The 13122-nt window shown below is 42.7% G+C and overlaps 1 protein-coding gene across 3 annotated transcripts in view; it reads left to right on the top strand.

Moving 5' to 3' along the window:
* The window catches only part of LOC147096258 (butyrophilin subfamily 1 member A1-like), a 61867-nt gene that overhangs the window by 24174 nt on the left and 24571 nt on the right, over positions 1-13122 (top strand). For 2 of the 3 annotated variants that reach the window (XM_085975105.1, XM_085975107.1), the window contains 4 exons: positions 372-491; positions 2685-2717; positions 4709-4735; positions 6268-6294. In XM_085975105.1, coding sequence (XP_085831231.1) covers positions 372-491; positions 2685-2717; positions 4709-4735; positions 6268-6294 — 207 coding nt within the window. The remainder of the gene's footprint in view (positions 1-371; positions 492-2684; positions 2718-4708; positions 4736-6267; positions 6295-13122) is intronic. The other variant, XM_085975106.1, reaches the window with a different exon arrangement.

The following is a 13122-nucleotide window of genomic DNA, read 5'->3' as shown; positions in this document are numbered from 1 at the left end:
AGTGCGAGGGTGTTGGTCCCACCAGTCCCGAAATACAAGTGTTGGAGGACAGCTCAAAATATTTATTTGGCTGCGTGAATGCCAATTTTGGAGACCCTGCCCTTACAGAGGCAACCATAATATTAAACATCGGTGGCAATGTTTGAAGTGGGCAGAGGCTCCATCGCCAACAAGCCATTCAGCAAACTTCAGTGCTGGCATTTCTGGCTGTTCCAGCGGACTCCCGCTGAAGTTACGGCAGGGCTGGCGGAACAACCATGGGCTTTCCACCTCATGAACTTTTACTAATATTAGATATTCTTAAAAAACTATTTCCATTGCATGTGTTGTAGATAATATCATTATCTAATTCACTGGTGTTTACTTTGCAGATGATATCTTCCCTGCTTATCCTGACTGGCTCCTGCCATTGCTCCTGACTATTTGTCTTCTAATTACAGCTATTTCTGCTGTGATTTATTGGAATGTGAAGCAACATAGACGCATTAAAGGTAAATTCTCAATGTAACCGTGACAAAAGACAATATAGATACAGGCCTGGAAATCCCGTGGGGATTCTCCCAGTCTCCCGCTGTAACTTCGGTGGATAACCGGAGGAATCCCCGGAGAAACAGCATAAAAAAAGAAGTTTCACTAGATGTTCTGCCAATCTTCCATCGAAGTTAAGTTGGGAGACAAGAAGAACCCTGTGGAATTTCAGGACCACAGGATTATACCAGCGAAATGTGGAAACGAGACCAGGTTTATTTCAATACTAAATGTTGGGGGCGGTGGGTGGGGTGGGAGTGAACATCGAAGTGAAAAAGAAAGGAATAGTTGCAACTCCCACTTGGCTGCTGAATAGAGAACTCTTCTCAATTTTCAGTATTTTTAACAACTCTTTCACAGTTAGGTTACCTGTTGAATATTCTGTGATTATGGCCCTCTTACTGTAAATATGCCTTTAACATTTTCTTCAGCAAATGTGCAGCAAGAATAATCTGGAATAATATGAACCAATGGAGCTCTGTTTCACCTTTTTGCTGTTGTATTAATTCAGGAAATTATTATTATGTTTGCCTCTGTATCAAGAAGATAGGGTAGATATCCTGAGCCCTTGCCCACCTCAGCCAATATCAGAAAATCATTAAAGTAATAGATGGTAAATTTCAGGGTGAGGGTGCCCAGTTTCCTGATCAGCTCCAGAATTGGTGCACTGGAATATTGACTTGTTAAGAACCCAGATCACGTTCCTTCTTAATTAAATCAATGGGAAAGAATATCAGACGGAGTGTAAGCGGGGCTGCCGATTCGGTGCTGCCCAAGACCAATTTCACCCCCAGTATTTTAAATGTGACCAATTAAACAGTTAAAATGTACCTGTTTCAACTTGCAGTTATTTACCCTATAGATAAATTCAGTACTCAATTTACATTATTGATAACTGCTTTACTTCAATTAGATACTTGGGTAACAGTCGGTAATCATGGCCAAATCTTTTCCCTTTTCAACCTTTGCAAGCAAACTTTTAACTTATGTTGATTTTGCTTAAAACAACCCCACAATTGCACAACATATTATAAAATAAGATCTATTCATGTTTCCCATTGCTGTGTACTTTGCCGTACATTTATCTACATTAAAATCACTCCGACTTTGAATACTAATTATCTTACATTGTACCCATAGCTTGGCATCAGCAATGTTATATAATATTACATAAAGTGCCCTCTACATAGTTTCTGATTAGTGTAAAGAACAGGGAAACCAGAATGAACCCTTCCTAATTGTTACTTTTATTATTTTTGCTGTTACTTCATTAATCCTTTCTATTTACAAAGCTCCCAAAAATATTAACTAGCGGCTCATCTATTTTGTTGCTTATTTCCTTTTTGATTGTGCGGTGTATCACATTTGGTCCACGTGCCCTGTCTGCATTTGACTCTTTGGGTGTGGAATTTGTCCACACAGCCTTTGTAAGGATTGATATGGACATTGCATGTATCACATCTGCCATTTCCTGATACTCCATAATTTCTATTCACTTGTCCGTTACAGGACCCGTTTGGTGTTTAACATCTACTTCTATCATTTCACCAAAAGAGAGCCAAAGACATTCTTTAACTACCTATACTCTGCTTATTCTCATGTTATCCTCATCTGACTCTTTTGTGACTCCCAGTTCTCATTATGTTTAGTGACTCCCAGTTCCATTATGTTTTGCTTCCTGCTGCCTTCATTTTTTTTCAGGGTACTTGCCCTCCAATGAATGGCACACACCCTCTTCTTTCTGTAATCTTTTTGGTTCCATAACAGCTTATGTTTCTTTGTATCTTTTTCAAATAATTTAGCCACTATGGCTTGGGTGTGCGATTGGAAACTTTTCCTTTTATAAGGATATCCTTCCTTTCCACATCTCTTCAAGTAATTGTTGGCAAAAAATGTTCTGTTGTTTAATTTAATCTTCCACCTCCCACTTAATCCTCTGTAGAAATAAACCAGTTGCACAGTGTAGCACCACGTGAACCGTAGCACGATCTATCACTTAACACCTAAAGATGATAGAAGTGGATGTATGGTGTATTGGTGAAAGTGATTTTCATAGAAATAATTTGAATAGATATGATGATTTTTCAGTGAGAACATCTGATTAATTAAGTCATAGTTTCTAATATTCATTACAATGTTTTGTTGTATCTTTCCAGAACTAAAACTCCAGAAATCTATCATAGAACTTGGTAAGAGTCCAACATTGAAATATTCATTAACTACAAAGAATGTTGTTTTTTGGAGTAATTGCAAGTTTAATTAATTACATTTACATTTTTTATCTGTTAGGCTCAGTTATTTTTGCGCATTGATAGCATGGCTATACTTTAAAACAAAGACTCATAAACCGAACCCCTGCATATTCTTCATGCACAATTCACTGTACCAGGATATCTTGGAATAATCTTTGACATTTGATTTAAATACATTGGGAGGACTTTTCCAAAACCCTGTGCTGCCACAGGGGCCTCAAACAGCAGACGGACAGTCAGAAAACCTCAGCACGCTGCTTACCAGTGTCACATTTGTGTTTACCACACCGCAAATTCTTTTGAGCACTCAGACTTACATTGGTAATATAATTTGTACCAGCCCGTCGGCACATTATGCTGTACAAACACACCCACTAGAAACTAGATTGACCCAAAGTCGTTTCATATAGAACCATGATAGCTAGTAGAGGGAGGAGACTTGCCTCCCATTAATCTTGCCAGATATCGTTCCCAGGTCCCAGAGTTAAAAGGCTAGGAATAACCCACTGTACCAGTTAGACAGATCTTATGACAGGCCATAATATATTTTATACCTGGGATGGCAGGAATGACGTATGAGGAGAGATTGGGTCGATTGGGCTTATACTCGCTGGAGTTTGGAAGAATGAGAGGGGATCTCATTGAAACTTATAAAATTCTAACAGGACTGGACAGACTAGATGCAGGAAGAATGTTCCCGATGGTCTGGGAGTCCAGAACCAGGGGTCACAGTCTAAAGATAAGGGGTAGGCCATTTAGGACTGATGAGGAGGAATTTCTTCACCCAGAGAGTGGTGAACCTGTGGAATTCTCTACCACAGAAGGCAGTTGAGGCCAATTCATTAAATATATTCAAGAAGGAGTTAAATATATTTCTTAAGGCTAAAGAGATCAAGGGATATGGGAGAAAGCAGGGACAGGGTACTGAATTTGGATGATCAGCCATGATCTCATTGAATGGTGGAGCAGGCTCGAGGGGCCGAATGGTCTACTCCTGCTCCTATCTTACATGTTTCTATGTTATTATTGTATGCCTTTTGATTAAAACTTCCTTACAGCTGTACTCCATAGTTGCCTCAAAATATTTTCCGAATGTTTTGCTATATAAAAAGCAGATTATCTGGTCATGATCTCATTGCTGTTTTTGTGCGCTTGCTGTGTGCAAATTGCCTGCTGCGTTTCCTACATTACAACAATGACTATACTTCAAAAGAAAATACTTAACTGGCTGCAAAGCGCTTTGAAACATCCTGAGGTTGTGCAAGGCACTATATAAATACAAGTCTTTTTTTTCTTTTCATACCAGATGTGGTAGGTTCAATCCAAGGTCTGCGATGAGTTGACGATTTATTCTTGCTCCTTGGGCTAGGGAAGGAGATAACATCACGCAAGGGATCTGAATCAATTGCTATCCAATGAACCCTAATAGAAAGTGTGAGCATGCTGGACATTAAGTCAGGACAAGACTGGCTGTATGTGATGCATTCCATGATGGATTTGCCTGCCAACACTCAATGTCTAGGCTCGTACATGAGAAATGGTCACAAGTGAAATACTGGCTGCCCATAAAAATACACTTCAGCAAAAGTCAGCACCTTCAGGGTAGGAGAGAAAAAAAAAGGAGAGAAATAGAGAGATAAGAGTTGACAATAGACCGAGAAAGAACTTGCTTTTATCTAGCTCCTTATCATGTCCTTGGGACCTCCCCAGGCACATTACAACCAATGGATTACTTTTGAAATGTGGTCAGTGTTGTTAAGCGACTTTTATATTATCAGAAATGATTAACAATAGTGATTGGTTTTAAGTTGTTTGAAAAAGAGAGCTTAACGTTCAAGCCATTTTAAATGTGGGGAATGTGGTACTATTTGAATGTTTGATAATCAGATAAATAAAATGTATTTACTAAATTCCTTTTTATTTTGTAGGTCAGTGGAAACCTCTTGTTGAGTCGGGTATGGTATTCTCTTTTACACAAACTGTTGTATATAAATTCGCAGATCTCCCATGGTATTTCTCATTGTTATTCAGAACTGTGTTATGAATAGGGTGTTTGAATAGTACCACATTCCCCACATTTAAAATGGCTTGAACGTTAAGCTCTCTTTTTCAAACAACTTAAAACCAATCACTATTGTTAATCATTTCTGATAATATAAAAGTCGCTTAACAACACTGACCACATTTCAAAAGTAATCCATTGGTGACCGGGGACATTGACTTATTGGCATTGAGGGTCTCGCAAGGTTTGGGGGACACTGGGAAGAGTGCCTCGGGCAGCACTGGGATGCAGTCTCAGGATGCAGTACTTTGAAGGGGTTCCAGGGAGGGTTCTGAAAACATAGTGGCAGGTCATGGTATGTAGGATCAGGGAGCAGGGTCCTGGGATTTTGGAGAATTGGGGAGGGAAGTTTTGGTGTGTGGAGGCATGCTTTGCATTAAGAAGTTCTGGCTTTGCAGTCTCGGGATCTGTGAGCACCGAGAGGGAGTCCCAGGATCTGGGAGTGGGGGGAGAAGGGAAGTTGTAGAAAGGGGACATGGCATCCAGCAGGACTGAGGAGCAGGTTTAAGAGTGTTGGGAGTAGTCAGTGTCTGGTAGTATTGGGGATTGCTAGGATTTGACAGGCCCGGCTTCCCCCAATACTATCAGCCTTATATGGTGGGGGCTCAGGAGAATGGCCCACCATGTTCCGACCTGTTGACCTCCTTTACCTGTTGGCAACCATGTTGCACCCTCAGATAGCCCCCTACCCATTGATTGCCCCATCATCAGTGGTTCTTTTACCCATTTAAGGGTAAATTTTCTGCTTCATGCCCAGCAGGGAAATCCACTTCAAGATAGGGCTACAATATTGTAGTGTTGATTCTTCAACTCATCTGCCCTTCGAGCATTTCTCCTGCTAGGCGGGTGGGAGTGGTGCCTTTACTCTGTAGTGCAGCACTGATTAGGCAGATTTCCTGAGGGTGTTTATTGCATGACTCTCTGGATGGTGGACACTGCATTGTCTCTGGATGGTCTGCCACCTCCTGCTAAGCCCAGGCATGTCTTCATACAGGAGGGTATCCTGCCCTATCAAAGAGAGCAAAGTCTCCTTTGCTACAGATCCTACAATAGGATATCCAAAGAAGCATTAGAAAATAGAGCAGACCTGTTCCTTGCTTCATCCGTACTTTAAGATCTGCAGTTGGACAACTATTTCCTGCCAACCCCATCAGCGAGTTTCCAGTGCCCGGTTCAATCTGGGCCGCATAACTATTCAGGCCAATCTTGGGAATCCTTTAAGATGGGTCAGCTGAATTCGGACAAGCGAACCATTTGCCATTCCGAGGTCTCTGGTTTCATTTTTCATAGCCCGTGATTTTCTGCCTAATAAACTGAATGGATGGAAAATCGTGGGCACTGAATTCGTGATAGGCACTGCCATCAGGCAAAGTTCTTGTATTTGGTCCCCGATGTGAAAGACTTATTTGTTGTTTCTGTTTTCAGGGTGGAAGAGAATGTGTGAGCGTGAAGGTAAGATCTTATTTTTGTAACACACAAAAAGAAAGAATAAACTCAAAAGCTGATGAACAGCTTCAAAAAAGCTGACAACTCAAAAAAACAAAAACAACAAAAAAAAATCATACTGAAAAATAGCCTTCAGTAAAGGCCTTTGACCAAGACCATGATTCAGTGCAACCAAATAAGTTCCATTCCTTTTTATTACATTGGTTTCAGGTATTTTTAATTGGTGATTTGGGAGCAGATTCTGCAGTTAAGTTAGCTTTTCTGTGAAACACAATTCCCTCCCGCATGACATATAAAAATAATTAGATTAGCTATGGAAAAGGACAGGGAGCAATCTGGAATAAAAATGTTTAACTGCGGGAAAGCCAATTTCAGTGGGATGAGAACGGATCTGGCCTGGGTAAACTGAAATCAAAGATTGGCAGGCAAAACTGTAATAGAACAATGGGCTGCCTTTAAAGAGGAAATAGTTCAGGGACAGTGTGGGTACATTCCCACTAGGGGGAAAGGCAGGGCAACTAAAGTCAGGGCTCCCTGGATGACGAAAGAGATAGAGACTATGATGAAGCAGAAAAAGAGCGCATGTGACAGATGTCAGGTTGCAAATACATCTGAGAATCAGGCTATATATAGAAAGGTCAGAGGAGAAGTGAAAAAGAAAATAAGAGGGGCAAAGAGAAGGTATGAGAATAGAATGGCAGCCAACATAAAAGTGAATCCAAAAGTCTTCTATAGACATATAAATAGTAAAGAGGAGGGGTGGGGCTGATTAGGGACCAAAAACGAGACCTATGCATGGAGGCAGAGGGCATGGCTGAGGTACTAAATGAGTACTTTGCACCTGTCTTCACCAAGGAAGAGGATGCTGCCATATACATAGTAAAGGAGGAGGTAGTGGAGATACTTGATAGGATAAAGAGGAGGTATTAGAAAGGCTGGCTGTACTTAAAGTAGATAAGTCACCAGGAGCAGATGGGATGCATCCTAGGATGCTGAGGGAATTGTGGGAAGAAATTGAGGAGGTACTGGCCATAATATTCCAATCCTCCTTGGATACGGAGGTGGTGCCAGAGGACTGGAGAATTGTAAATGTTACACCATTGATCAAAAATGGGTGTAAAGATAAACCCAGAAACTACAGGCCAGTCAGTTTGACCTCTGTTGTGGGGAAGCTTTTAGAAACAGTAATCAGGGAAAAAAATCTCAGTCACTTGGACAAGTGTAGATTAATTAAGGAAAGCCAGCACGGATTTGATAAAGGCAAATTGCGTTTAACTAACTTGATTGAATTTTTTGATGAGGTAACAGAAAGGGTTGATGAGGATAATGCAGTTGATGCAGTGTACATGGATTTCCAAAAGGTTTTCGACAAAGTGCCACATAATAGGCTTGCCTGCAAAGTTGAAGCCCATGGAATAAAAGGGACAGTGGCAGCATGGATACGGAATTGGCTCTGTGATAGGAAACAGAGTAGTAGTGAACGAAATATCAACAGAAAATGATGGAAACACTCAGCAGGCCAGGTAGCATCCGTGGAGAGAGAAACAGAGTTAACGTTTCAGGTCTGGGACCCTTCATCAGAACTGGAAAAAGCTGGAGATGTAACAGATATTAAGCAGGTGCGGAGAGGGGTGGGAGGGGAGGAAGGAATTGAAGGAATATTCTGTGCTGAGGTAAGATGCAGGAAAGATAAAGGCCCAGAAATTCGGGTCGGAGGCTTCCCGCGGGTGCAAGCCCCCGACCTGCACTTACCTAGCGCACCGGCTGTTGAGCTGTGGGCCCGCGTGGGATTCCGATCCTGGGCCTACTCCAGCTGCCGGCGCGCAGTGCTTGCGTATCCCAGGGGCGCAGTTAGTTTGATGCGTCCCCTGGGATCACGTGGGCCATGGGGAGCCAATCGGAGCAGGGAATGCTCCATTCATAAGTTTGACATGAAGAGCTGTCAAAACTTATAAATGCTATGGCCCCAAAAATCACTAAATCTTCAAATAAATTTTTTTTTAATCACATTTTTTAAATAAACTATAAATTACATGAAATAACTCTTTTAAACAATAATTTAAATTTTTGAAAAAAATAATTATTTTCTAACGGGGTTAAAAATAAACTTACCTTGCTTTAAAGTATTTAAAAATAATAAACCTGTGGGAAAAAATGTTTTAATTTTAATTAATTCACTACTTACCTTGTAAAAAGCAGGCCTTACGCCTGCTTTTTAAATGTGTAACTCCTGGAGACTTACCCTCCCGGAGAAACCCGTTTAAAAAAAAAAAAAAAAAAAAAAATGTAAGTTCAATGCGCACGCGCTGCCTCTCCTGCGCACGCATTCGACCTCTGAACCCCTTCTTGCAGGGGAACGGAAGTGCCGGTTTCCAGTGCATGCAGGAAACCGGCACTTCCATTGGGCCCCCGTGCGTACTCACCCATGGAGACCCGAATTTCTGGGCCAAAATGTTGCAAATGGGGATTGCAAAATCATACAGCATGAAAAATGGGAGCAGGGGTTATACTCTGAAGTTGTTAAACTCCATGTTGAGTCCAGAAGACTGTAAAGTGCCTAATCGAAAGATGAGGTGCTGTTCCTCGAGCTTACGTTGAGCTTCATTGGAACAATGTAAGAGACCGAGGACGGAGAGGTCAGAGTGGGAGTGAAGTGGAGAATTAAAGTGACAGGCGACCGGAAGCTCAGGGTCACCCTTACGGACTGAACAGAGGTGTTCCGCAAAGCAGTCACCCAATCTAGGTTTGGTCTCCCCAATGTAGACGAGACCACATCATTAGCAGTGAAAAAAGTATACTAAATTGAAAGAAGTACAAGTAAATCGCTGTTTCACCTGGAAGGGCTGTTTGGGGCCCTGGACAGTGGGAAGGGAGGAGGTAAAAGGGCAGGTGTTGCATCTCCTGCACTTGCACGGGAAGGTGCCGGGCAAAGGGGAAGGGCTGTTAGGGGTGATTGAGGAGTGGACCAGGGTGTCGCAGAGGGCGAGGTCCCTTTGGAATGCTGAAAGGGGCGGTGAGGGGAAGATGCGTTTGGTGGTGGGATCACGTTGGAGGTGGTGGAAATGGTGGAGGATGATCCGTTGAATGGAGGCTGGTGGGGCAAGGTGAGGACAAGGGGAACCCTATTGTGGTTCTGGGAAGGGGTGAGAGCAGAAGTGTGGGAAATGGAACAGACACGGTCAAGGGCCATGTCAACCACAGTAGAGGGGAATCCTCGGTTGAGGAAAAAAGAAGACATGTCGGAAGCACTGGTATGGAAGGTGGCATCGTCAGAACAGACACGGTCCGCGGAGATGGAGAAACTGGGAGAAGTGTAGTCCAGCTAGCTGTGGGAGTCAGTGGGCTTGTAGTGGATGTTTGTCGATAGCCTATCGCCAGAAATGGAGACAGAGAAGTCAAGGAAGGGAAGAGAAGAGTCTGACATGGACCATGTGAAGGTGAGGGCAGGGTGGAAATTGGAAGTAAAGTGAATGAACTTTTCTAGTTCAGGGCGAGAGCAGGAAACGGCGTCGATACAGTCATCAATGTACCGGAAAAAGAGGTGAGGGAGGGGACCCGAGTCGGACTGGAACAAAGAATGTTCCACATATCCCATGAAAAGGTAGGCATAACTAGGGCCCATGCGGGTTCCCATAGCAATACCTTTAATTTGGAGGAAGTGAGTGGAGTCAAAGGAGAAGTTGTTCAATGTGAGAACAAGTTCAGCCAGGCGGAGGAGGGTGGTGGTGGATGGGGACTGGTTGGGCCTCTGTTCAAGGAAGAAGCGGAGCGCCCTCAGGCCGCCCTAGTGGGGGATGGAGGTGTAGAGGGATTGTACGTCCATAGTGAAAAAGAGACGGTTGGGGCCAGGAAACTGGAAACTGTTAAAGTGCCGGAGGGCGTCGGAAGAGTCGTGAATGTAGGTGGGAAGAGACTGGACAAGGAGAACAAATAAAGTTGAGATAGGAAGAGATAAGTTCCGTGGGGCAAGAACAGGCTGAAACGATGGGTGTACCAGGGCAGTCCTGTTTGTGGATCTTGGGAAGGAGGTAGAAGTGGGCTGTGTGGGGTTGGGGAACTGTGAGGTTGGCGGCCATGGAGGGAAGATCTCCAGAGGAGATGAGGTCGGTGACAGTCTTGGAAACAATGGCTTGATGTTTGCTAGTGGGGTCATGGTCCAGGCGGAGGTAGGAGGAGGTGTCGGAGAGATGGCGTTCAGCTTCCGCATGGTAGTAGAAGTCGTTTCGCCAAACAACAGCACCACCCTTGTCAGCAGGTTTAATGTTAGGGTTGGACTCGACATTGAGTTTAACAATTTCAGATTATAACCCCTGCTCCCATTTTTCATGCTGTATGATTTTGCAATCCCCATTTGGAACATTTTACCTTTCCTGCCTCTTACCTCAGCACAGAATGTTCCTTCAATTTGTTCCTCTCCTCCCACCCCCCACCCCCTCTCCCTGTCTCTGCTTAAAATCTGTTACATCTCCAGCTTTTTCCAGTTCTGATGAAGGGTTCCAGACCTGAAACGTTAACTCGGTTTCTCTCTCCACGGATGCTGCCTGGCCCGCTGAGTGTTCCCAGCATTTTCTGTTGTTATGTTAGATTACCAGAATCCGCAGTATTTTGCTATTGTAGTAGTGGTGAACGGTTGTTTTTCGGATTGGAGGAAGGTATACAGTGGTGTTCCCCATGGGTCGGTTCTAGGACCACTGCTTTTCTTGATATATATTAATTACTTGGATATGGGTGTACAGGACACAATTTCAAAATTTGCAGATGACATAAAACTTGGAAATATAGTGAACAGTGAGGAGGAGAGTGATAGACTTCAGGAAGACCTAGACATGGGTGGGCACATGGCAGATGAAATTAAATGCAGAAAAGTGTGAAGTGATACATGTTTGGTGGAAAGAATGAGAAGACATATAATCTAAATGGTACAATCCTGAAGGGGGTGCACGGACAGAGAGACCCGGGGGTATGTGTGCACAAATTGTTGAAGGTGGCAGGGCAGGTTGAGAAAGCAGCTAAAAAGGCTTGCAGGATCCTGGGCTTCATAAATGGAATGCAAAAGTGTTGAAATTATGATTAACCTGCATAAAACACTGGTTCGGCTCCAGTTGGAGTACTGTGTCCAATTCTGGATGCTGCTCTTTAGGAAGGATGTGAAGGCCTTAGAGAGGGTGCAGAAAAGATTTAAGAGAATGATTCCAGGAATGAGGGACTTCAGTTACATTGATAGACTGGAGAAGCTGGGGTTGTTCTCCTTGGAGCAGAGAAGATTGAGAGGAGATTTGATGGAGGTATTCAAAATCATGAGGGGTCTGGACAGAGTAGATAGTGGGAAACTGTTCCCATTGGTGGAAGGGTCAAGCACCAGAGGACACAGATTTAAGGTGATTGGCAAAAGAACCAAAGGCGACGCAAGAAAAAACTTTTTACGCAGCGAGTGGTTAAGATCTGGAATGAAAAGGCAGACCTGGCTGCCAAGAGAGGACAGGATATGCTCTCACTGCAGTCAGGGAGTGGTGGAGACAGAGATGCACTTCCTCACAGCTTGTGGAAAATATCAGGGCATCAGGGAGAATTTCTACCAAAAATTCTCACAAATATGCCCTGAATTCAGAAATTTGAATGACGACCAAAAACTCCCATACCTACTAGGGGAAGAGAGAAACTGTGTAACACTAGTGGCACACTATATTACAGCTTGCCATAAACAGAGGGACAACCAGTAAACCTAAGAAAAGAATATATATAAATTATATGCGAATGTATATTTATACACTCGGGGATATATCTGTTTATACACTGTATGAATAGATGTGCGTTTGTGTTCAACCATAAATGTATTTTGATGCTTTGGCAACATAAGATGTACCTTATCATGCCAATAAAGCGATTTGAATTGAATAGTGCCTGAAAGGGTGCTGGAGGCAGATTCAATCACGGCTTTCAAAAGGGAGTTGGGTAAGTATCTGAAGGAAAGAAATTTGCAGGGCTACGGTGAAAGGGCGGGGGAGTAGGACTAGCTGAAGTGCTCTTTCAGAGACACTGCACAGGCTCGACGGGCCGAATGGCCGCCTTCGATGCTGTAACCATTCTATGATTCTAGTTACAATGGGAGAGCAGCAGGACATGAACTTGTTGTGACTGAGGCGGCTGCCATACCCAATATTCCATCAGCTGTAATTTCAAGGAAAAGCCTGAAGTACATAAGTGCTATTTTTGCTGTGGTGGATTTAGAAACTTTTGGAGAGGGAAGTGACATGATGGTGAAGATTTATTTTCTAGTAGGGTCTGAGGGCATGTCCCCCAGGAATTTTTTAACACCATTTTGCAGCATTTGCCAACATTTTGAAGCGTATTAGGATTCTTCGTTTTTCTCTTTTTTCCATATAAATTTCTGACTTTCAACAGCAGGACCAAAAAATAAGTCCAATCGTGCATCTTTACCACTTTCCATACCTGTTTGTTTGCATAGTACAGTTCTTTTGATCCATGAGGAATGCCTTGGGACTTGCTAAATTAGAAAATTCAGTACAATCCAAAATGGTGATGAAACAAATAAATGTGCAAAATAAAATGTGCTGTCAAGAGAAAATGGTCATTGAACAGATTATATTCCATAACCAATAAATTAATCTGTGGTTTGACTAAGTTTTAAATCAAATAACCTGGAAGAGTTTAGAGTACTGTTAACATTTTACTGAGGCATATTCATTGAGCTTTCATCTTCAAAATAAAACTCACTCATTTTCATTACTGAATCTCTACAATTTCCATCCATTTCTTTTTGCTTTTTTGCAACCTCATTTTTAATAAATTAATTTCTTGTCACTTGTCTTTTGC

Source organism: Somniosus microcephalus, unplaced genomic scaffold (genome assembly GCF_052327205.1).
Source record: "Somniosus microcephalus isolate GS21.2 unplaced genomic scaffold, FLI_Smic_1.0 unresolved_chr1, whole genome shotgun sequence".
NCBI classification, from domain to species: domain Eukaryota; kingdom Metazoa; phylum Chordata; class Chondrichthyes; order Squaliformes; family Somniosidae; genus Somniosus; species Somniosus microcephalus.
This window is presented reverse-complemented; position numbering and strand designations above follow the sequence as displayed.